Here is a 26,365-nt window from a genome sequence, read left to right on the forward strand (position 1 = left end):
TCCCTAATACATCAGATGATGTTGCAAGGACAGATATTGACTACTCCAGGCAGGTTTATTACTAGATATGTCAGCAAAAAAACCCTGCAAATATCTGAGTGCCAGAATGAGCTCTTTGTTTTTTCTTTTCTTTTCTGGATACACAGGGACTGTTTTTCCAAGTCAAGTAATATAAGACATTTATTGCACCATCATGCATCAGAATCTAAACATACTTTCTGGCACAAATCTCAATATTCAAGTATGAAAAAGTGACACATAAAAATACCCTGAATCTTGTTTTCTGAAGTTAGAACATTATTTTTATTCGAGGGTGGAATACCATTGTCATTACATAATTCAACCAAGAGAGGGCACTTTGAGAACAAGAGAAATAAGGATATCTCAACCTCGAATAGTATGTATAGAAACTTTTAGAACGACTGGGACTGTTTTTCTGATGCATTCAAAATTATCTTAGATTTAGACTTTGCACAAAAGGCATGCATTCATAACAGTACCTTAGGCGGTAGAATGCAACAGGCATTTAACAGACATCATTACTGCTTCTGTCCCGAATTTGATTTTCTAAATAAATAATAGCAATAACATAACTGCATAGAGCAACTGTTCCAATTGATATTAAAAAGTGCTAAAATGGAGTTATGGAAGCCAGCACACAAACAATCTTAAGAAAAAAGGAAATTAAGAACTGTGTTCCTTAAAAGGGAAATGTATACCCTGATTCTGTCAAAAATCTGAATGGCTTTTGTGACTTTTGGAAGACTGGTAGCTCATCTCTTTTCTTAATCAATTTGCATGGAACATTTATATTAAGTCACTTATTTAAACTTTCCTAATAGCCTAACAGCAGGCTTTCTCAAAATGAAAGGACCAGAGGGACATTTCAAAACATGAAATAATTGCTGTCATTTTTATGGCGATGCGTGCAGAATTACCAGAATATCCCATTTTTAGAAGAGGCTGGAAGCTGGGGAAGGGGGCTGAGGAAAGGACTAGCCATTTCTTCGCTTGCACTAAAACTGCACTTTCTTACTTACTAGGAAGTATTTGCTAGCAACCACAATGTAATCAAGTTTATAATAAAGTTACATCTCTGTGAGATACAGTTTAGGATGTCTAGCTCTGTTTTTGTAGGACAGATCTCCTATCCGACATGGGTCACTTTAACCACATGCAGTATATGCCTGCCCAGTACCACGCAGGCTGAAGATTGCTAGGGTGCAAAATCTGCTTGCACAGGTGAGCACCTTTTATATGCAAAAGTGGAGCACAGATCATGCTTCCATGGGCAAAGCGCTTATGCTGAAATCTGGGCATGCGGCAACTTTTGAAGAACCAGAAGGCGTTTGCTTCCTTTGCCAATGCCACCTGCCTGACTCATGTCTAATAGGGCTGGTCATGCAGCAATCAGCAGCACAAAGGCTCAAAAGCGGGCCGCCGAAGGGAGAGCTGCACACACGCTGTACTTCGGGACGGTTACGACACAAGGTTTGAACTGGTTGACAGCAGCACTCGAAAGGAAATAGATACGATAAAGCAGAAAAGCACCAGGACAGCAATTCTTCTTTACCAGCAGTACAACTGGGGTTAAGCCAGGGTTCTTGCTGCAAACTGTGATGCTGTCCTTGATTTAGTGCACTGCTGCTATCTACACAACACTTCTCAGAACTGTTTCTCTGGATCAGCCTTCTGAATAGGAAGGATCCTTTTAATGGGGAGCTATTTTGCTAATTTTTATTTTATTTTAAAGAATTCACCCATCCTCCTGATTAGTACTTGACATAAACCTGAAATCAACACCAACATAGATCTTTGACTCGGATTACTGTTTGATCAGGTCTAATATTGCCGTATAGGTATGCCTGCTTCATCTCGCTTTTAATCACCAACTGCAGTTTAATAAATTACTACGATCTCATACACACTTAACTATTGTTTATCTTTTTAACATCCATATTTGCTATATATAAATGCTATTTTTAAAAATATCTCCCACATATATTACCCAACCTATGCACGCTTGTGATTTAAATTCTATATATTTCTAGCAGTGACTATACAAAACAAGTATTATTTCAGTGACAACACAGTATTTTATATGTTTATATTAGCTATATTTTACACCGATCAGAAAAACCTATAGTATGATCCAGCCAAAATTAAGCAGCGCAGTCTTCTGCAAGTCTGCTTGGAAGTAAGTCCTATTGAGTTCAATGGGACTTACCCCCCAGGTAAATGTGTTGAGGATTGCAGCGGAAACACATGTCATAATAAATTTGTTAGTCATTAAGGTGCTATAAGACCTTTGGATATTTTTGCTGCAACAGACTAGCACAGCTACCATTCAGGAAACCGATGGGCAGGTGGCTCACATGCCCCCCCCCCCAATTAGGATTGAAGAGATGCATAACTTTGACTCGATCATGCCTAATTTTAAAAAATACACATCTACCACAAAGGGCTAATTATTGCATTTACAAAAAACAGGAAAAGAATCTTTTTCTTCCTTTTAGACTTAACAGTGGGCTGAATTCTTCTGCTTTGCTTTTACACAGGAACAATAGACACTTTTTAAATATATAAAACTGAGGACATAAGACACAAAATTGCCCTTGCTTTAAAAAAAACCCAGTGTTAAAACGCCACCCTTTTCTAGAGATGAACTGTTCAACTGATATCATGCATCATAAATAAAAGACAACTTTGTGGATTTTAAGCCAGGTAAGCAGGAAAAGGGTCTTGCCACATAATCTAGTAAGTATTATTGATTAAAAAAAAGAATGAAAAAATTCAAGGCAGACAAGACACTTTTGAAACCTATTCATCTATGTAAAACATATCACACTGTCCAATATAAAAACAATTTTGTTCATAACTTTGTACATCAGCTGTGTTTGTTATTAACCTCAAATATTAAAGTAATTCCTCTAAAAAGCTAATTTGAAAGTAAGTACACTTTAAAAGTAAACAGAGAAATGTGCATTTAATCCCAATACGGAATCAAGATCATTATTATTAAAATAAAGCCTGGGGCACATTGTGACGTCTAAGATTGGTGGGTAGATTTTAATTGGCTTGAGGACTGTCATGGTTCTATTATCACAAAACCTGAAACACACTTCCAGCATGGAGGACCCATCTGTGCCCACCATCCATCTGTTTAGACGTGATTGGCAAAGTGGTGGGGAACTCTCAGTGGTCGCCTTTGCCTGAAAGGAATAAACCACAGGATCTTCCAGCGAGTGCCAAAAACTTCTGAGAAGGTCTGCTGCCATGGCTTTCGGGGTCTCGATCTACAGACGACAGCATTATTAGTGAAAGACAGCATTCCCATGGTGCACTTCAGTCAACGAGAACAATGCAGGTTGGCTGGGGAGCCATTACTTGACTCTGATGAATTGCATCCCAGCCACTACAAGAGCAGCTTTCCTTTCACTGCAGCATGCAGATGAGATTTAACTATGAGAAGCACGCACTGCATCTGTATCAACCAAAGGCAGCCTTAAAGCTACGGCAGCCCTCGTGATCCGCACAGTGTTTGCCAACAAAACAGAAACTTTCTCTAGAGCCTGTGCTTTGAAAAGGGAGTTTTGATGGCTTTAGATAGGAAAGAATAGTCTGGTGTTGTTGTTCGCTAAAGGGTCATACAAATCACGGCAAAACAGGGCATGCAAGGCTTTCATCGGTGCCTTCAGAGTTTCCTAAATAGACAACCTTTAACTGTATAGGCCCCCCCATTAAGCCTTTAGCACATCAAAACAGAGATACTTACATGTCTTCGCAACAGTTTGCCAGTTTTTCTATGCTTGTAGTGTCCTGTTATAGAGAAGACATTCTTAAGTATTCCCTCGCACAGTGAAGATTGGAAAATAATTATTCCTGCAAATGCATATATAAAAGAACATACATACAATGTTCTAATTCATGGCAAACTAAGGCCCGGGGGCCGGATCCGGGCCAATCGCCTTCTAAATCCAGCCCTCGGACGGTCCGGGGATCAGTGTGTTTTTACATAAGTAGAATGTGTCCTTTTATTTAAAATGCATCTCTGGGTTATTTGTGGGCATAGGAATTCATTCTTTTTCCCCCTTCAGAATATAGTCCGGCCCTCCACAAGGTCTGAGGGACAGTGCACCGGCCCCCTGCTGAAAAAGTCTGCTGACCCCTGTTCTAATTGCATTAGAGATATTTAACACGTCTTACAGAATGAATATGGATATTATTCTGTAGCCAAAGCCAGTGCAAAAATAAATAAAATGAATGCCACGTGAGTGAGATGAATAAACACCTAGCAATAAAGGACAATGGGAGAGGGTTCACCTCAGCAATATCTCTCTCAAAATTACAAATACCTAAATACAGATGGGTGTTTACTCCTGCTAGATTCAACGTGCAGTTAAAATAATTATTAAAACCAGGCATTCCGTCAGGTAAGAGCTTGCTCCCCTGAAGAATGTAAGTTATCATCCCCTATAGAAGAGATATATGAATAGCACCACTTAAAACCAGTGGTAAGACAAGTTTCCCATAGCAAAGGTCATAATCTTAAAGTGGTTTTGAATGTCAATCACCCAGTAGAAATCAGCATTTATTGCTTGCCTGCTCAGGTGGGTGAAGATTAAACACCATATAAACATAAGCAAAAACTTCTGCCTGCGTTTGTGCTTCCCCAGTCTCTGTATAAGGCTGTCTATGATTACAGCCCAAGTGAATTTTATCACTTATTTGGTAAAGTGGCGTGAAGAGGTTTAGAAATACATGAGAACTGGGGTGTTGCAGAAGTTAAATTGGAATCTACCTGTAGATCTTGGGATGATTTGTAGTAAAGCAGCAAGGATTTCCAACTCCCATTTTTCTTTTTAAGCAACAAAAGTAACAAAATTACTTCCCCACCAAAATTAGGCTGCTCAAATGAACAGAAAGCACACCAGGAGCGGACGTTTGTGTGCAAAGATTGCAAGGTCAGTTCAGCTCTGGTATTGAAAAGAAATTCCCAAGCTCAAGAAGTCTTCAAAGACACCTTGTTCTCCCATCCTAACTATGTATCTTTGGCACCTGACTCTCACTGGTAGATCTTGGGGTTCTAGTAAAAAATAGATTATCTCTGACAGGCCCAAAGCCTGCATTAGAGAGCTAACTGGTGTGCAATTGTTCACATGCTCTTTCTATCAGATATTGTACTGCGAAGATTTCCGTCTTCCATGAGCCCCAAGGAGGCAACAGGGTAGATATCCAAATGCATAAAAAGAACAATACATGATAGTATAATTTCCATAATATAACTGCAATAATCCTATTGTGTTCCTACTGTAAATAAAGAGGTATGTGTACAAAAAGCAAAAAAAAAAGCTTGACCACATTGCTAGGGTGGGGAGAATTAAACCAAATTGTAATAAATTGCAATAAAACATGCTCATATTTTCAAAGCCAAACTGATACGCTGCTCTGTTTTGCTAATTCAGAACTTCTTCTATTTTAAAATACCTCCCTATTCCAGTAATATCTTTTTTTTTCCTTTTCGGAATCTGAATGGGACTATCAATAGCCTATTTGATATTCAAAAAGGCTGCTCAGCAACCTCTGCTGAACACCATGAATAGAGGAACGGAGAAAAGAAACTACTGCCCTTTGAAAGTTAAATATGGAGACAGCTGAACACATGAAAGCAAGTTTGTCTCTCATCCACCTGCAAAGTTCTCCTACCAAGCAGATGGGCAAAATCTACTTCCAATGTGGAGCGAACTAATTTACCTTATGTGATTTTTTTTGGGACTGCAACTGAAAGTCAAGCCAGTAATTTGGAAATAAAAGGATTGAAATATTATTCCTAAAACAGCCCCCTCCATGTGGAATGTCTCCCCCCTCCCCATTTGTGTCTCATCACAAAGGATGGGTAACTTAAAAGGGTTTCCCCCTTTTTAAGTTGCTTTTACCCATATGAAGGCCCTGATCATTTGGGACCTTAAGTCCAGGGTCACTGTGGGGGGAGGAGGCTGCGATGACAATACAGGGGCTGTTTAAAGTTAGATTTGTAAAACAGTCTAAATCACAGAAAGATTTTGCCATTCACAGTTTTGTTTATGACCATGTGTAAGTATTCGAGAAAAAATCAGCAGCAAGTACAGAATACGGTGTCAGTTTAGTTTTAATTTGCGTAGTGTTCTTTTATATAAAGTGTAAAACTGCACTAAAATTTCTCTTGCCCTATATTTTCATAACAGATACCATTTAACAGTAAAGGGTGTTCTCTAGTGCACTCTGTATGCAGTCTACATTTGTCACACTAAACCATGGTTTAGCACAAGCCACAGAAAACCATGACAACATATGCTTCCCCTTCCTCTGCAAATAGAAATGAGACTTTTTGTTTTCCCTTAAAAGCAGCTTGTTCTTTGATCCAAACTGTAGGTCATAGTTTTACTAGCCATAGCTAACCATGGTTAGCTTTTAAAAATCAGCTGCGGGAAACACTGCTTAATGTTCAACCACAATTCCTTTCAAGTTGCTTTCAAGGAAAAAAGAAATACCGTATTTTTCTGTGTATAACACGCCCCCTATTTTTTGGAACTTCAAATTAAGAAAATGGTGGGAGATTTCCCAGAGTTCTTAAGCTTTTTTGGGGGGGGGAATGCCCAGACTCGTTGAGCTTTTTTTTGGGAGGGGGGTGATTGCCTGATTGCCGGCAATCGGTTACCCGCCAGAACGCAGCTGCCAATCGCATGCAACTATTGTCTGCCCAATCGCCAACAGCAGCCTCAAATTGCCCAACCAATTGCCGCAACAACAGCCAATCCCAAACAGCCCTTGGCACATACACCAATCACCCGCTCAATCGCTGCTGTATATCTCCTACTTGCGGCTGCCAACAATCGCCCACTCCCCCACGCACTACCCTGTACAAGATGACCCCAAATTTTTAACAATATTTTAAAATAAAAAACCCTTGTATTATACACAGAAAAATACGGCAAGTTTCAATCCTCAGTCAGCCTAAGGCTTGGAAATCAGATATGGGAAGATTTAATTTTGTCTGCTTATATTATATATATAGGGATGCGGGTGGCGCTGTGGGTAAAACCTCAGCGCCTAGGACTTGCCGATCGCATGGTCGGCGGTTCGAATCCCCGCGGCGGGGTGCACTCCCGTCGTTCGGTCCCAGCGCCTGCCAACCTAGCAGTTCGAAAGCACGTCAAAGTGCAAGTAGATAAATAGGGACCGCTTACCAGCGGGAAGGTAAACGGTGTTCCGTGTGCTGCGCTGGCTCGCCAGATGCAGCTTGTCACGCTGGCGACGTGACCCGGAAGTGTCTGCAGACAGCGCTGGCTCCCGGCCTATAGAGTGAGATGAGCGCACAACCCTAGAGTCTGGCAAGACTGGCCCGTACGGGCAGGGGTACCTTTACCTTTACCTTTATTATATATATGGCATGGGGGGGGGAGCGGTTGAAATATATATTTATACACATTGGGGACAGAGTGACTTTTGCAGCTGTTGTTAAAGTTGAAAAACAATAAAGCATGGAACAATGGCTAAATTTCTGGAACAACAATGGGAACAACAACCACGCCCAAGGCATGGTGGATAACAGCAGCAACCATGGGAAAGAAAGACATAACATCTTACAAGGACAGGAAGAAACACCACGGACTGAATAATTGCCACACAAAGGAGGAACAAGGATATAGTTTGAGTTCCTCACTTGCAATTTTATGAATCCTTTAATGTGTCAACACGAATAGAAGTTATTAATATTGCAGTTGTTGTATGAGGGATTATGATGATGACTGGAATGCAATGGAAATCAGTAAGATCTTGGAATGCAGAAATAAAGCAAATAATCAATTCATCAAATCTAGCACGCGGGAGACCACTTTACCTAAATTATATAATTCGGTATCTGAACAATTGTTATTAATAATTGTATTATAAATTTGTATTGTTATAATGAGGCTATTATTGGTTTGTGATTGAAAACTAATAAAAAGTATTATTTAGAAAACCCTATGTATGAGAAAGAAGGAAATATATATTTACACACAGAGTTTAAGGAAATATATAAGTTAAAATGTCCAGTTTTGGGGGGTTTGTTTTTTTTAAAGACTGGGATCCTAACAGTTGCATACAGAATGCCAGAATCCACCCAGTTTTCATCCTTTAGCTCCTCACTCTTCCTTCCACAAGCTGTTCTTGATGACTGAGAGACATTCCAGAGGGAACATTTAATAAATAACAGCAACAAGTATAGGATTAGGAGAAACAATGGCCACTAACGCATGCACAGAAATGGCTTCTGCTTATGCCCAGGATGTTTAGATCCCTGCCAAAAGAAAATTTTTCCTCCAGCATTCGCCATTTAACATTTTGGAAGTGATATGACATAAATGCATCTTAAAGGCAGGAAGTGAAGTTAATTCGGACAACGTGGGAAAAATAAATGGAAAATGTAGGTAAGAATTAAACAATTATTCTGAACAAGAGGAAATGTCTAGATGCTTAGCTCTACTTGTAAGAAGGTACAGATGGGCAAAGCCTATGTTACATTTATATCTCCCATCCCAGCTATACAGCAGCCCTTAACAATATTGATTGGTTCAACACCAGCTCAGAAGGTATGTTTCACTTTCTGAATTGCCAATATTTCCCGTGGCGTTTCAGCTTTCTCTAGCAATCTTGTATCTAAATAGTGACCCAGAATGACCCTGCTTAGCTCAGTACATCTCAGGAGATCACAGCTTGAAGTGGGCAAATGGGAATTCTTGTTCTTTCACTTAATAAGAGCACTTCCTGGTAGATGAGTTGCTTTTCATCTTAATGTCAGTAGTTAAATACTTAAACATTCTTGATTAATCCTAGATCTTCAAGGCTTGTTAAATGAACCTCTTATACCAATGAATCGGGAATATTTGAAAGTAGGAATTGTTAAGACTAAAACATTACTGCCCGATTTTCCCAGATGAAGCACTGGATATGGTAGCATGCAACTATCAAAAACTGCTTTGAAAAAAAGTTCAAGTGATTGACTCATCAGCTTGCTTGAGAATTCTGAACCAGAAGAGATTTCATGGGATGGATCCAAGTTGGTTCAATAGCTCCAGATGGCAATGAATGAACTGTCAGAGAGGAAGCAGCCATCCACCAGGTTTCCTCAAGGACCAGTGCTGGGCCCAGTGCTGTTTAATGTATTCTACAAATGAGTCAAGAGGAAACTCAGATCTACGACTGATGAAAATGGAAAATGGAGAGCCCAGATAACAGGGCACTAGAATAGGAGTACTTGGCAAACAAAATACGCTTTTTTATTTAGAACTCATAAATGCACAAGTGAAAGACTGGGTGCCAGCAAGAAGGATGTAAACATTATGCTGGAAAATGAGCAGAGACTGGAGCTCTAAAGTTCCATGTACTTTATAGAGCTATATAGATAAATACCCAATAGAACAAATTATGTTTTGTTAACAACTCTGCTTTCAGTACTCTAGACTGAGTACAGTCGTACCTCGGAAGTCAAACAGAATCCCATTCCGGAACTTCATTTGATTTCCAAAACATTCAGGAACCAATGCACAGCTTCCAATTGGCTGCAGGAATCTCGGAAGCGGCAGAAGCCGCGATGGACATCCAGGTTCCAAAGAACGTTCATGAACTGGAACATTCACTTCTGGGTTTGCAGCATTCAGGAGCCAAAATGTTCAACTCGCAAGGCGTTCGACTTCCGAGGTACGACTGTACTACTAGACTGAGGCCACCAAGCAGATCTGGGTCTTATCAGTGCCTGCATGAATAACTACCCAGGAAACCCACATGGGTATGATTTGGGTTCCAGGGTGGATATTCCTATAAGAAAAAAATCATTGAATAAATAAAAGCCTAGCACTTTTAAGCCCCATCCAGCATATTTCTGGGCAACAGAAAAATATTCACAAGGTAGGAAAAAATGGAGAAGAGCTAGAACTTAAAATAGCTTTGCAGGCACATTCTAGGTGGAATAAACTTTGATATAGCTCACGCAAGTAACTGCATTGGATTTTAGCCTTATATTCCAGACTTATATTACAACTCCCATGAACCACAGCAAGCATGGCCAATGGCCAGGGAAGATAGTAGCTGCATTTCTGCAATATCTGGAGGGCCAAAGGTTCTCCACACTGATAGAAGTGCAATGTTAGCTTTGCTTCATACACTGCTACAATTATTTAGGAGCAAATAGCAACAACTTTGTAGCTTTGTTTAGCAGTGCACATTTTAAAGTTCAAAATATGTCCAAGCCAACGGAGGTGTATCGGGTTCTGTTTTTAGAATTTTCTGGACTTTTGAAAAATAATATGCACATTGAACCAAATGTATTCTAGAATATATTTCTAGAATTTCTAGCTCAATTTACAAGTCCCAATTACCACTGCATGACAAGGAGAGTACGGACGAGTCCTTTGTTTCCTCCCTCCATCGTAACATAAGTTTAAGGGGGGGGGAGCCCAAACCCCGATATGTATTTAAATCTGTAGCTTCTACAGTGGTACCTCAGGTTAAGTACTTAATTCGTTCCGGAGGTCCGTTCTTAACCTGAAACTGTTCTTAACCTGAAGCACCACTTTAGCTAATGGGGCCTCCTGCTGCCGCCGCTCCGCCGGAGCCCGATTTCTGTTCTCATCCTGAAGCAAAGTTCTTAACCTGAAGCACTATTTCTGGGTTTCTGTAACCTGAAGCGTATGTAACCTGAAGCATATGTAACCCGAGGTACCACTGTATTGGATTGAAAAGCTAAAACAAAACAAAAACCTGCCACCCCATAAGATACATTCTTACAAAGAGCTGTTTAAGAGGGTCGCTTCTCTCCATATGAATCTACGCAGACCCGGAGATCAGCCTTTCTTCATGTGCCTCCTCTGCGTGATGTCTGGATGGTGGCAACACAAGAATGGGCCTTCTCTGTAGTGGCTCCCCGTCTGTGAAAAGCTCTCCCCAGGGTGGTTCACCTGGCACCTTCATATACACCTTTAGATGCCAGGCAAAAACGTTCCTCTTTAACCAGGCCTTTGACTGATCCGATTTACATCCTATGCCCTTTTAAAATGTGTTGTGGAAGGTGAGGTTGTTGAGTTGTCATTGTTTTTATTATATATTTTGTGTTTTCTTTATATTGTGATTTTATGTTGCGAACCGCTCTGAGATCTGCAGGTTTGGATGGTATACAAATTTAATAAATAATAACAACAGGAGCCAAAGTTATTCTTTTGGTGGTTGTTTTTTAGAGCTACAGCTTCTTTATAGTTATAGCCATTTACCTGGGTGTAGGTCCCACTGAAGGGTCACGGGTGGCGCTGTGGGTTAAACACAGAGCCTAGGACTTGCCGATCAGAAGGTCGGCGGTTCGAATCCCCGCGACGGGGTGAGCTCCTGTTGCTCTGTCCCAGCTCCTGCCAACCTAGCAGTTCAAAAGCACGTCAAAGTGCAAGTAGATAAATAGGGACAGCTCCGGTGGGAAGGTAAATGGCATTTCTGTGCGCTGCTCTGGTTTGCCAGAAGCAGCTTAGTCATGTGGCCACATGACCCGGAAGCTGTACGCCGGCTCCCTTGGCCAATAAAGCGAGATGAGCGCCGCAACCCCAGAATCGGCCATGACTGGACCTAATGGTCAGGGGTCCCTTTACCTTTAAGGTCCTACTGAACTTCAGTGAGGCTTACATCTGAGTAGACATGCACAGTTAATCTCATATCAAGAATGGCAGTGTTGCGTCTGAAAATTGTTTGCTTTGCACACCGATAGATGCAAACGCATGTTCCCAGTTGAAGCTTGGGCCCTTCTCATGAGTAAAGCTGCATCTAACATTAAAAGCAACGGGGAATCCCTCATTCATAAAAGAGTTCCACAAAAGCACTGTAGCACAGACTAGATAGACAACATAGGGCATCGAGATTTTAGTAATAAATGTACAATACGTGCCTTTCATGATGTCTGGAATCACTAAGATTTCTTAGATATCCAGCTATTTGAAGCCAAGCATTATTTTCACGCAAAGCAAAAAATTAGTAGGTTTACATCAGTTTTCCACTTTGGAACAAATATGTCTCAATTCCATTTCAAGGCTACATTGTGATTCCAGTTGACAATTTAATTTACAAAATCGTTTAGCCCTCACAATGTCCATTCAGTTCAACGGGAAATTTAAACAGCTGAAAGTCACACAGTGCCTCTGAGATGGTACAGCACGCAAGTCAAATAAATAAATTGTTAAAATTTGTGTGTTTTTTAATTTACCCACTTTGCTGGAAAAGTGGTGTAAAAGAATGTTAATACATAAATGATTAAATTAAATTATCAAATGATAAATTATTGCTTATTGAGTAGTATATATGCCTGTAAATAAATAATCAACTAATTCAAAAGAGCCAAACAAGAGTAGGCTGAGAAAGCTAATAGGGTAAAAAAAAAAAAAAGGCCTTATAATTCTACGATGAAGAAAAATATAGGGCAAATCTGACACAAACCATACATGACTTAATTATTTTATATTTCAGTATATGTAGACGTAGACCATTATTGTCTTAGAAGAATGCTGACATCCTACACTGATCCTGATTGTTGCTCTACTAAAACTTAATTATAAGGATTAATACTGCCTTTGATTACATTTCTAGCATGTTTGAAAAAACAAGTAAAGCCCTAATTATTAAACTAATCAAAACAGTATTTAATAGATTATCAGATTGAGCATATGATTAAAATATTTTGCTTAATTATAATAAGATGCTTTTCATCTCCATAAATAAGTATTTTACAATATGGCTGTTCCAGGCTCTAGTCTGATGTTCTTATATGAAAATGTTTGGTATCTATTACAGACCAAGAAATCAACACTGTATGTAACAGGGATCAGAATATTATTTCCAATTACAGATAAGTCACTTGTTTTATGTTAAATAGTTGTTCTTCACAATCTTTCCTTTAAAGAAATTTTACTGAGCCAAACGTGATACAATTTTTAATATTCTAAGGACAATTTTTGTATTCGTAATTTATATTTTGCCTGGTGCCTTTGTTTCATATCTTCAGGTGCCGGGCAAAAACATTCCTCTTTTCCCAGGCCTTTGACTAATTAAACATACAGTGGGAGAGGTATTACTTTTGTTTGTAACTGTGGTATGTATTTTTGAGTTTTTATATTGCAGACGGCCTTGTGATTTAATAAATAGCAACAATTATGATAATAATCAATTAGGCATCTAGCAAGAGAGATTTTTAGGATAAGGCTACTTAAGCAGAAGTTTTGAAACCACACCTTCCAGTAATACTATATGTGTAACTTGTTTTATGATTGTAGCTGGAGTAGAATTTCCCAGTTGCCCTTAAAGTAAACACTACAATCCACACCAAGCTCCTCTGTGTGGAGGTAGTCCTGCTGATTACAATGAAAGCATCAAGTCATCGTTCACCGCTGTCATTCACTGAAATGGGAGTGGGCAATGAGAGAAATACCGCAAAGAACAAAAATGTAAATGGCTCTACATTTGGTACACAGGACAGAATCCTTTGCAAATTTGAAGGGGACGCAAGTTGTGCAAGAGCAGTTTAGTAAATGTTCCATGATAGATAGATAGATAGATAGATAGATAGATGATAGATAGATGATAGATGATAGATGATAGATGATAGATGATAGATAGATAGATGACAGATAGATAGATATAGATAGATAGATAGATGATAGATAGATAGATAGATAGATAGATAGATAGATAGATAGATAGATGATAGATAGATGATAGATAGATAGATGATAGATAGATAGATAGATGATAGATAGATAGATAGATAGATAGATAGATAGATAGATAGATGATGATAGATAGATAGATAGATAGATAGATAGATGATAGATAGATAGATGATAGATAGATAGATAGATAGATAGATAGATAGATAGATGATAGATAGATAGATAGATAGATGATAGATAGATATAGATAGATGATAGATAGATAGATATAGATAGATGATAGATAGATAGATAGATGATAGATAGATAGATAGATGATAGATAGATAGATAGATGATAGATAGATAGATGATAGATAGATAGATAGATGATGGATAGATGATAAATATAGACAGATAGATGATAGATAGATAGATAGAGAGAGAGAGAGAGAGAGAGAGAGAGAGATTTAGAAATATATAGCTAAAATTTTAAGCATGTACAGGGCCGTCTTATCCATAGGCGCTAGGGGTGCAGGGCACCCAGGGCGCCAGGTTCTCAGGGATGCCAGGCTGAGAGTCCGGGGCCCAAGAGTTGAGTCCAGGGAAGAGCCCGCCCATCGGTCAGAGCGCCGTGGCGGGCTCTTCTGCTGCGAGCGGCTCTGCGCCGTGAGTTCGGGGGCAACTGAGCCAGCGAGACACTGATGCAGCCAGCTGGCTCCGCCCTCCTGCATGCCTGGGACTGGGCAACCGGGGGGGGCACAGGGTGGATCTCTGCACCCCAGCGCAGCATTTATTTAAGACAGTCCTGAGCATGTATAATTTTAACAAAGTTTATTTAACCCCTTTCCATCAGTTTAGATCATTAAATGAAGCACATTTCCGTGACAAAATTGGCAGGCCAAGGTAAATTTGTCCATACCGAAGGCTAAGTGCCTCTGACAAAAGGACATAAAGTTCCAGTCACAATCTGCTCTTTTCTTTCCAGAGCAGACCTCAAAAAACAACTCACTGTGTCCAGAGTTGGGTGCATGCTGGTGGTGGAGATTGTCAATGCTCTGCTCTGCTAACTAAGTTAATAAAAATATAGCAAACTGATTCAAAAGTGTTCTTTTCTGCCCAAAGGCAGCTTTTAGCTTTTCTGTTAGCTTTTCGCTATCTGTCATACCATTTGGTATCACTGATCTACATTCACTCCTTGATTTCCCCCCGTTACACACTATCACAGACCTTGTGGCTGCTGTTAGTGGACTCAGTGTCTATTATTCAAGTCTGAATCAAGGTGTGTGTTTATGTGTGCATGCACACCAATTGTGGAGAAGGGTGGGTCTACTGCCCTGTAACAGAGCTGGCTTCCTGAAACATCAGTACCCAAAAAGTGTGAACTCAGGAAATGTCCAATACATGCATATATACATCCCAGTCTATTACTAGCCCTGCCAACATGCAGGAGATATTCCAGGACACATTAGGGAGAATTTCCTTGTATATCAAATTTATGGACTGCTCTTTCACTTTATATTTTTATAATGTTGCTTGTACCACCTCCAGTTCCGGTTCTCTATTTCAAGTGTAATATCCCATTCCTTTCCTCACATAGGTCTTGTGAAATCTTTAGGGCCTGTCACTGATTCCTAGACCCAGCTATAAATGCTGAAAGCCAGACCCCTAGTTATCCCAGCATAATCCAGGATTTCTTTTTCAAACTGTGTTAATTGTCTGGTAGCAACCTACTTTATTGCTGGCTTTGATGTAAATTAATGTACTTGAGCCCAGAACAACCAAGTAGAAGAAACTATGTCCTATATTCTTTTTAATGCATCAACAGTGAGCAATCTACTACGCTTGCAGAAATCCCGAAGTCTATAAAGATCTTTGGAGCATCAAGTGAAGCCTATAAATATATTTGGAGCACAGAAGTAAACTCTCCAGATTTAGCAGGGCGATAGGCTATAGAAACGGGACATGGGTGGCGCTGTGGTCTAAACCACAGAGCCTAGGGCTAGCCGGTCAGAAGGTCGGCAGTGTCAGGGGTCCCTTTACCTTTATGCTATAGAAATTAAAGGTGACAGAGTGAGAGTAAGTATTCTAGTCCATATTTTCCAACCTTTGAAAATGGTCAGTATTAAATGTTTTGCTATCCAATCCAAGGACTTGAGTCTGTGTTTCCAAAAGGGACACACATATGACCTTCCTTGGTACCTAAGTCAGTAGAGCATGGTTCATGGGTTCAAGCCCCATTGCAAGAGTTGGACTAGAAGACCCTTGTTGTCCCTTCCTACTCTGCAATTCTATGATTCTATATGTGGAGCCCTCCTTAGAAGAATAGACTCCAGTTGAACCCCAAACCTAGAGTCACCCTTCTCCATGAAAGCGACCATGTGTTTGATTTCATTAGCCATATGGTAGCTTTCCAAATGGTGTTCTTCACATACTCCTCCAGAGGAAAGCATATGTAACAAAGAATGTTGAATTCTGGAGGGGTTGCTACAATATGTAAATATTTATTTTCTTTTGTTAATGTTGCGGTTGCTGTTTGGGCACCCCAATTGCGTCACATGGTTTTGATGGTTAAAGGTAAAGGGACCCCTGACCATTAGGTCCAGTCGTGACCGACTCTGGGGTTGCGGCGCTCATCTCGCTTTATTGGCCGAGGGAGCTGACGTACAGCTTCCGGGTCATGTGGCCAGCATGACTAAGCCGCTTCTGGCGAACCAGAGCAGCGCACGGAAATGCCGTTTACCTTCCCACCGGAGTGGTACCTATTTATCTACTTGCACTTTGACGTGCTTTCGAACTGCTAGGTTGGCAGGAGCAGGGACCGAGCAACGGGAGCTTACCCCGTCGCGGGGATTCGCACCGCCGACCTTCTGATCGGCAAGTCCTAGGCTCTGTGGTTTAACCCACAGCGCCTAACCTATCAAATATATAGTGGCTTTGCTTCTTGCACACAGCCACATCCCTACCTATGGTTTTCCAAAAATTTAAATAAGTTATATACAGTATATTATTTAAATGTATGGCAATCTGTATCTGTAGGTAGCAGACACTGGAGCAGCAAACTGGAATATGCAACATGTAGGAGAATTACATTCAGATAATGTATCATGTTTTATTTCAGCCTGAGCATTTGAAAAAGAACCCTACAATTGTTAACCAATTTTGCTTTAAGGCAAGTGTAAATTAACAATGCAAAATTAAAAAAGGAGATGATATATAGCACTGTGTCAAATACAAGCAATAATGTACAAAAATAACCAATACACAATATAAACACGAGCCCTCTACATCCACTGTTATTATTTTCCTTCTCAAGCCATTATAAACAAAGTGAACTTTTCTATCTTCCCACGCAACTGTTCAGTATTTATGTTCCAATGGTGCCATCACATTATCATATACAGTTAAAACAATTAATTAACAAGGAGCCCCGGCAGCATTAATCAAATTACTAATGTCAGTGCACAATCAGTTGAGGGTATAGCAAAATACCTATTAAACAAAACTATGAGAATGTATTCGGAATTTTTTTTTTAGCAGATGGAGAAATAAAAATTACATTGTAAACAGTACAAAAAGCAAAATATGTCACCTGCATAATGACATATTTATGTTTGTGTCTTTCACTGAATAATATGTCGGGGTATGAGCTAAATTTATTTATAAAAATCCTTTAACTCTATTAATCATTTGCAAGAGCATATGGAAAAATGAAAATGCATCCTGTTTAGAATTTTAAATAAAAAACAATCAAAGGTAATCCTTAAAATTAGGCTTCAGATTAGTCTCTTCAAAGGATGCAGTTCAACTGAAACATCTGGTAGTGTTATGTTGAGAGACAGACCTTTTTTAACTTTGGAAATGAGATTAGTAGATCAGTTATTTGTAAGTGTCCAAGTAATTTCTAATTATTTTATCTGGGTCACAGATAATCCGCTTTTACTGGCCTCCCACAATGACATCAGAGGATCACTGCTTAAGTGATTATCCTGTTACCTTCCAGCAGCCACTGGGAAGCTGGATTTTTCATTTGTACACACGGAGAAATGGCAAAATGCTCCAGACAAGTGGTGTGTCCAAATCAAGACCCAGAGTTTGGTAAGAAAACATTCTGTTTGCAAACCACTGGCAAATCAAACAGTAAGAGCATTACCCTAAATTCCAGCCACCTGAAAGAAAAAGGTTATCTTGCACAACTCACATTCTGTGATTGCATAATATAGTACATGTTTACCATTCTAAATTATCACTCACTTAATTCAAGTTACTAGAAGGTGTGTCAATAATTAATGACATGATGGATGCATGTACATATTCATACAAAACAATAATTCAACACAGATGAATGATGGTAACATATATTGATGAGCTTAGAACAAGAACTGAAAGTTAGCATACTAGGAAATTATTTCAGCAGCCATAAATGCCAAAAATCAGAAGCAAATGTACTCCATTTGAAAGTTTCTCACTGACCCACCTGCATGAGGTTTGCCAGATACAGATCAAGGGATCTAACCAAACCAACAAAACAAGCATGAAAATAAAATAAAGGGAACAATAAAGCGGTCATTGGGTCTTGGGAATGCATCAAAATTCCCATATGCACTTTGGTTGATATTAGTTTCCAAAATCTTTTCAGGACATGGATAATAGGAGTATGGATTTGGAGTTTTCCTAAGACATACTCCTATTAATGTTTAAATATCATTTTTTTATATGTTAAATCAAGTATTTCCATTTTTTCAACGAAATACTGAGTCTTCGTGTCACCTTTGACACCTATGTGTAATTCTTTCAGCACCATTCTATTCCAAAATCTCTCTTTGTGAAATCTAAGACAAATAAGTCTATTTCCTGTTGTCCTACCAGGGCATTGGTCCAGCTCCTCAAAATAGGAGGCTTGTCATGCCAAGCCAAACCATGGCTTAGTGCAAAGCAAACAAGTCAGCTAGTTGTTCTAAAGCAAACCATGGCTTACTGCAAAGGCTACTAGGGAGGAGATTGCAGTCACTTTTGCTCCTCCCAAATCTTTCTGCTGCTGCACTGTGCTAAGCTGTGACTTTGCTTAGCACATTGTCCAAATGCAAGCTTGTGGTTTATCTCTCTATCCAGGCTTACCACAAGCTGTATACAAGTTTGTCCTCTGGTTTACACAGCTCATGCCAAGTCTCAAGAGAGCTAAAACAATGAGCCTGTTGTTCAGAAGACACACTAAGCCAGGCATAGGCAAACTTGGCCCTCCAGATGTTTTGGGACTACAACTCCCATCATCCCTGGCTAACAGGACCAGTGGTCAGGGATGATGGGAGGTGTAGTCCCAAAACATCTGGAGGGCCGAGTTTGCCTATGCCTGCACTAAGCCAAGTCACTGGCCGAGCTTAGCAGCAGAAAGACCAGGATGGAGAAAAGTGGTTTAGATTTCCTCTCCTGGAACACATGTTGACTTGGTGTGACATGTGGATCAGGCCATTCCCCATTTGGATCATTGCAATATATATATTACTACTTTTCCCAGCTTTAATTTTTGTTCGAAATGTAACGTTGGTTTAACGCCTGTGTCACAACAGTTATGACATCTCCTCACAACACGGTTCTGCCACTGATTCTAGACTTTGCTACTCTTTATCTCCCTGTTCTCACCTTAAACTATTCCTTGCAGTCATGCTCCTTTCTAGTTCCATTCCTCTATACTTTCCATCAGTCTTCCCTTTCCCAGGATGTTCTCCCACCCCCTGTTCTCTGCAGTGGCTCTCCGTCTGTGGTATGCTCTCCCCAGGGAAGTTCACCTGGTGCCTTCATTACACACCTTTAGACACCTGGCAAAAATGTTCCTTTTAAACCAGGCCTTTAGTTGGTCTGATTTACATCCTATGCCCTTTTAAGATTTTTTGGGGGGGAGGGCAGCTATTGGGTTGTTGTTTTTATTTTTATTATATATTTTGTGGTTTTATATCTTGATTTTATTCCGTAAACTGCCCTGAAATCGCTGGGTATAAGGTGGTATATAAATTCGATAAATAATAATATTTTAAATAATAAATAATAATATTTTAAAATTTAGGCCCCCGTTATTTTTTCTTCTACTTTTTTTTTTTTAAGAGCAGCTTTCCCATTTCTTACACAAACATTAAAAATCACACAATTACCATTTTTATTTTACTTTCAGGACTATTTGAGGGAGAACTGATAGGACAGTTAAATGAGATGAAGGGAGATCCCAGCTTAAATTTGTTGACTTCCATCTTAGCGGCAGATGCACACACATCTGTTTACTATTGGATTCTAATGCATTATTGCATGTTGTTTTATTTGGTATAGATTGTTTATTTTAAAGTTATTGTGACTTTTTATCTAGGATCTGATTATTACCATGAATGTTTGATATTTAATTATTTTGTGTGTGTGTGTGTGTGTGTTGGAAGCCGCCCAGAGTGGCTGGGGCAACCTAGCCAGATAGGGAGGGTATAAATAAAATAAAATAAAATAAAACAAAATAAAATAATAAAAACAAAACAAAACAAAACAAAAATGCCAATTTTATATACCAGGCTTCTGTCACTGCAGAAGGGCATAAGCCATTTCTCTTCATACCATTTTTCTGGCTGAAACTGCGCACTGTCCCCACACTATAATTTCCCCCAACTCCCCATTGCTACAATTCTGATCCAAATCAGCTCCATTATCTCACTCTGTGGCTGCATTTGCCATATGGAAAAAAGAAAAAGAAAAACCCAGTTGTAAATCTCCGATAATCTTGTCTGGTTGTGTTTTGAGTGTACCTCAAGTTCTTATATTTGTTGATATTTTGCATTATAGATTGTGCCTGGTAAAGAATTACATGCTTTTATTCAATATACAGCTTAGCATACTTTTAAGCACTTACACAACAACATGCACAGGGGGGAAATGTTATTCTGAAGGAAAGAATAAAATACTTACATTGAATATACCAGTCAACTGAGTATAAAAGAGTCCCGTAATTCCAATCAGCATTATTAAACCCATGAAGGTAGATATTCTTATCAGGGCAAGTTCATGTCTAAATACAAATATATCCTGTAAATAAAGAAAAATAGAAACAATTTTTAGCTGTCTTTTGCATATAAGAAAGGATCTCCAAAACATGAAAAGGAAAGAAAAAAGACAATTAGAAATACAAGGAAATACAATTAAAGTGAAATTATACTTTTTTTGCTCAGCATCAGACTTTCTAAATATATACAGACCAATGAAGGATAACAATGTTTGGCCTCTTAATGCAAGAGGAAGTCGTTGAATTGGCACCCAATCTCAAATCTGAAACAACAGATCTCATATTCGTTTCACAAAGTTTACAGCCTATCAAACGATTAGCAAGTTAGAAATGGATGGGTTAAAAAAAAGGGTTCTGTCCTCTTCAGGTTCAAATTGTTCTTCTATTTCAATTTTCTCTTTCTTCCAACAAAGCCCTTCTAGAGCCACATTTGCCAGTCAGGTACTACTGGTGTGGAAAGCAAATGGTAGCTTTACAAAGCCCAGTATACACAGCTGTGCAAGCAAAGTTCATGTCAATATGTAGGGCATGATCACCTGGGAGTATTTCTCACTCTTTGCATAAGCTAGGTGTACTAAACTATATGAACTAAACATGCACTTTTGAAAGGGTCCATGCAGACAGACTCCTGCTTTTTTTACTTATGGAATAATGGACAGCTGTGTTTATAAGAATGCAGAGAACAGACTGTCCCTCACATCCAGAGCATAAATCTCGACTAGCTTGTGGACTGGTGATGGAAAACAAATTTCCTAAGAAAACTACTGCAGCCAAAAGCACCGGAAGAGGTACTTATAGAATCATAGAGTTGTAGAGTTGGAAGGTAAAGGTAAAGGACCCCTGGATGGTTAAGTACAGTCAAAGGCGACTATGGGGTTGCAGCTCTCATCTCGCTTTCAGGCCAAGGGAGCAGGTGTTTGTCCACAGGCAGCTTTCCGAGTCATGTGGCCAGCATGACAAAACCACTTCAATGGCACACCGTGACAGAAGCCAGAATGCACGGAAACGCCATTTACCTTTCCACTGCAGCAGTACCTATTTATCTACTTGCACTGGCATGCTTTCGAACTGCTTGGCTCGCAGGAGCTGGGACAGAGCAATGGGAGCTCACCCTGTTGCAGGGATTTGAACCGCCAACTTTCAGACTGGCAAGCCCAAGAGGCTCAGTGGTTTAGACCACAGAGCCACCCCAAGGTCCAACCCCCTGCAATGCAAGAATCTCAGCTAAAGCATCCATGGCAGATGGCCATCCAACTTCTGCTTACAAACCTCCTAGGAAGGGGAGTCCACCACCTCCCGAGGGAGACCATTCCACTGTCGAAGAGCTCTTCTGAAGCTACAGAATGTCAGTTAAGTACAACCTGCTCTACACTTCCAGATTCTATATTCCCAATTCATTCTCACTGAATGACTCACCCCCTTGACACCTACAGAGAATGAGCAAAAATTTATGCACACCATACAGCTTTGTGTTTAAAGGGAAACTAAGTAGCAAATAGCAGAAGAAAAGTTTTGGATGAACAGTATTCCACAAAGAGAAATTGGAGCAAGCCAAAAGTGGCACATCACTGAGAGCTTAAGGGCAAGATCAGTCATATATACCAGGCCACCTTGACTACTCTTCATCTGCCACAGCAAAGTACAGTGGTACCTCGGTTTACAGGCGCTTCAGGTTACAGACGCTTCAGGTTACAGACTCTGCTAACCCAGAAATAGTACCTCGGGTTAAGAACTTTGCTTCAGGATAAGAACAGAAATTGCGTGGCTGTGGTGCGGCGGCAGTGGGAAGACCCATTAGCTAAAGTGGTGCTTAAAGTTAAGAACAGTTTCAGGTTAAGAACAGACCCCCGGAACGAATTAAGTACTTAATCCGAGGTACCACTGTACAAGTCAATGAGAATACATTTGCCCAGGCTGAATACAGGGAGTGACCGATTTGCACCGGTCCAATTGACGAGTGATCACATGCATGCTTGGCACTGCCGACTCAGAAGTGGCCCCCAAATGGGGCAGGGCTATGCACGTTCCACCCAATGCGCACGGGGGTCAGGAATGGAACCCCCACCCAAAATGGTCACTGTCTGTACTGCAAAGCTAAGACCAGTCTTAACACCCTGTCACATTGACACACTGTCAGAAGTACTAATGAAGGCACACCTCCTGGCCTTTGACATCTGAGGTGTGTATTTTCAGGACTCAGCCTATTCCTGTGACTTTACTGTTTCTGAATTTTAAATTGTTGCAACTAAACCTGGGACCTACTGGTGAAGGTAGGCTGGTAATACTACTGCTACTGCTACTGCTGCTACTAGTACTATTCTGTGAACCGCTCTGAGACCCCCGGGTATAGGGTGGTGTATGAATTCAATAAATAATAAATACCACTACCACTGCTACTGCTATGAGTAAGAATAATGCACTCCTACTCAACCACTTGCTCCTGTCAGAGGAAGACTTTGCAAATTTCAGCAGCGCCCTTTCCAAGGCCAAAATTCTGTGCTCCCCTGCCTCTTGCCTTCTGATCAATCTACTACATCATAGTTATGACATCATGGAACTGGTCTCTCTGCCCTAAATCCACCTCTGCTCCTGCAGAGCCAGTGTGGTGTAGTGGTTAAGAGCGGTAGTTTCGTAATCTGGGGAACCGGGTTCGCGTCTCCGCTCCTCCACATGCAGCTGCTGGGTGACCTTGGGCCAGTCACACTTCTTTGAAGTCTCTCAGCCCCACTCACCTCACAGAGTGTTTGTTGTGGGGGAGGAAGGGAAAGGAGAATTGTTAGCCGCTTTGAGACTCCTTAAAGGGAGTGAAAGGCGGGATATCAAATCCAAACTCTTCTTCTTCTTCTCTCTTGCAGTACAAGATTCATAAACCCCCAAGCCACACCTTAGCTCCCATGCATTGTCAAAACAGGAGGCACACTCTTCATATCGTTTAGATTTTTAAGCATTGGCTATATCACATTATAAATCGTTGCACTTGCATTTCTATTAGTACTATATAGCTCCATGATGATGCCACACACCCCAGTATGAGTTCTTTTAAGCAGACAAGTGGATTATAAATAAACATTATCTAGATTCCTCAGAACATCCTAACCCAAAAGGATTGCAATATGAACCATTAATTTATTAGATATTTAACAAGAAGAAACATGCCCTAATTCCTAGATACAATCACAAGAGAGTATAAGCACTCATGTATCTTCCCTAACATATGGCTGCACATATTCCAAGATATGTTTGCTCATGTGAACATGCAAAAAAGGGTGGTGGTGGAATCACCTACATTCAAACCAAGGAATAATTCAAAAACATGCAACACATCCTTAAAATATAATACAAGAAGCTGACCATAGTCATGGGCTCTCAGCTGTTACCATTTGAAATCCCAGATTGAACACTTCCCTTTGAAGGGTGCTTAAAAACAACCACACTCATGTGCACACCCGTGATGTTTTCACATGATCTAGTGGATTGGTCTAAATGGATTTGGAAAAGGAGTAGACCTGGTGTGGACTATGGCTTCCACCAGCCGTGACAAGTAGCATATGGAGATCCATGAAATTTTCTGAAGTTAAGAAGGGGTCCTCGTATTTGTAAAGGTTATGAACCACTGGATTAGAGATTTCCTTCCTCAAACCAAATCAACGTATTTTCCTCCCATATATTCAAGATGACCACAATGCTTGCCTTAACCTACAAACCAGACGCTGTGGTTTACAACCAGATCTGGTCAGTTTCTCAGCAAGTCAAAATCAAACCAGGGGTCAGGAAGTTGCCTTGTTCAGCTAACCAGTGCTAGCATGGGTCCCTGGTCTGCACTAAACTCTCCTGCAGCTCTCCTGCTGGCTGCGTGAGCCCAAGGATTTCAGAGGTTCTTTCCTGCTCATCCATGCAGTGCTGCTGGTGCCAAATCAAAGCCATCTCCTGCTGAACTGATGGATCTACACCAAAAAATATTTGGGAAAGAGTGCAGGCACAACTTGCTTCTCTGCACAGTTAAAAGTTGCTTCAACTGGCCAGCGTCAGGGCACAACCCAAGTTACAATGTAGAGGATCCAAAGTAGCAGATCCTGCTTTGCACAAGGCCTTGGAAATCTTCTGCCAGAGCTAAATGAGACAGTGGTCTGACTCCACTTGGCATATTATCATTCCAGCAGATGTAACAAGACACAAAATGTACAGAGATGAAGACCCATGCTAGCCACTCTTGCTGTAAGCTGGTCAAGTACATGATGTTGTTTTCATACTTTCTGGAAAGCACAGCACTCCCTGGGAAAAGTTATACCTGTCAGATACGAAATAAGCAATCCTTTCTGACAGTGGCCAGGACACAAAAACCAACAGTCCCTTAATAGATTTGTGCAGTTTCTTTTTAGCTCTTGCAGTAACACTGCTCCTCCTACTGGAGGAAAAAGTACATTATCTGCAGCCTACTAAACGAATGAGAGAATACATATTATACTTTTAAGGACTTCAGTTTTTAAATACTTAAGTTTTTATCCTGCAAAAAAAAAAAACAAAAACCCAGAAGGTTCCTGTGGATCATGCAAATAACAATCTCTTTCATTAAATTAAATCTTATTCAGTAGCTTACAAAGATAACAAAAGTCTAAGGAACTGAAATGCCCTATGGCTATCAGTTGGAGAAGATGGGGTGGATAAAAATAAATGCTTAATCTTAGATTTAATTTAAGTGCCGTTTCACAAATTGCAACACAGGTAAATGCTAGTTTCATTCAGGTTTTTTTTTTTAATGAGAAGGCGGCAGATAAGTCATTAACAGTGTGATCCTACAACTTGGAGTAAGTGTGTGGATCTTTGACAACCTTTGTACCTCTGCATCTTCCTGTCACCATTAGCATTACGGAGAAGCTAAACATTCACAAGAAGCAGTTGCGCCAGTGCAGTTGCTTTGGATCAAATTCTTAGAAAATGTACAAGACACAAAAAACATCTATTCAATGCAGTGGACATATTCTACTGCAAAACGTTGACCGTACTAAGCTATTGTTTTAAATTGTATGTAATTTTTATAGGACAATTAAATGGATTTTGCTTGCTGTTTGTGTCCCTTAGTGTCAAACAGCAGAATGAGCGATTGGGTGGCACACATTTATGGGGGATACTCAGCTACACAGTTAGAAATGAGCCAAATAGTACACTTATGTCATTTCTGAAGCTGCAGATCTGGCTGAATTCCCATATATTTTCCACTCAGCTACCAATTCTGCAGAATTTTTTTTATTTTTATTGCGGCTATCAAATCATCTGAACCAAATCATTTGCAATATGCAAACAACACTGAATACCAAAGGCGTGATTTTTTTTTTTTTTTGAAGCAAGAGGCTCTCAAAACATCAAAATCTATAATTTGGGACCTATAATCAGTTTAATAAGTTGAGATATCAACAAGAGTTTTGCCCACATATGCAGACCCTCTGTTTCTCCCTTTGTACGATCAATGATTAAACCAATAAATATGTAATAAACCATAGTTTCCCAAGACTCTGAGCTGCAAAAGTGTGGCCACCAGCTTTGGAAACAGTCAGGATCTTAAACCATGGTTTTAAGTTGGTTTAAAATCCTGGTTTGCCCAAAAGCTGATAGCTATGATAATACACCACATTAATCAC

At 40.0% G+C, this 26,365-nt stretch overlaps 1 protein-coding gene across 2 annotated transcripts in view; it reads right to left on the reverse strand.

The window, feature by feature from the left end:
* Positions 1 to 279: 279 nt before the first annotated feature.
* ZDHHC21 (zDHHC palmitoyltransferase 21) overlaps positions 280 to 26,365 on the reverse strand; it is a 42,549-nt gene continuing 16,463 nt past the window's right edge. For both annotated transcript variants that reach the window (XM_083594009.1, XM_083594010.1), the window contains exons 7-9: positions 20,636 to 20,752; positions 3,776 to 3,819; positions 280 to 3,296 (exon numbers count right to left, since the gene is read on the reverse strand). In XM_083594009.1, coding sequence (XP_083450135.1) covers positions 3,164 to 3,296; positions 3,776 to 3,819; positions 20,636 to 20,752 — 294 coding nt within the window. In that variant the 3' untranslated portion in view covers positions 280 to 3,163. The remainder of the gene's footprint in view (positions 3,297 to 3,775; positions 3,820 to 20,635; positions 20,753 to 26,365) is intronic.

Source organism: Podarcis filfolensis (genome assembly GCF_964270895.1).
Source record: "Podarcis filfolensis genome assembly, chromosome: 17".
Taxonomy (NCBI): domain Eukaryota; kingdom Metazoa; phylum Chordata; class Lepidosauria; order Squamata; family Lacertidae; genus Podarcis; species Podarcis filfolensis.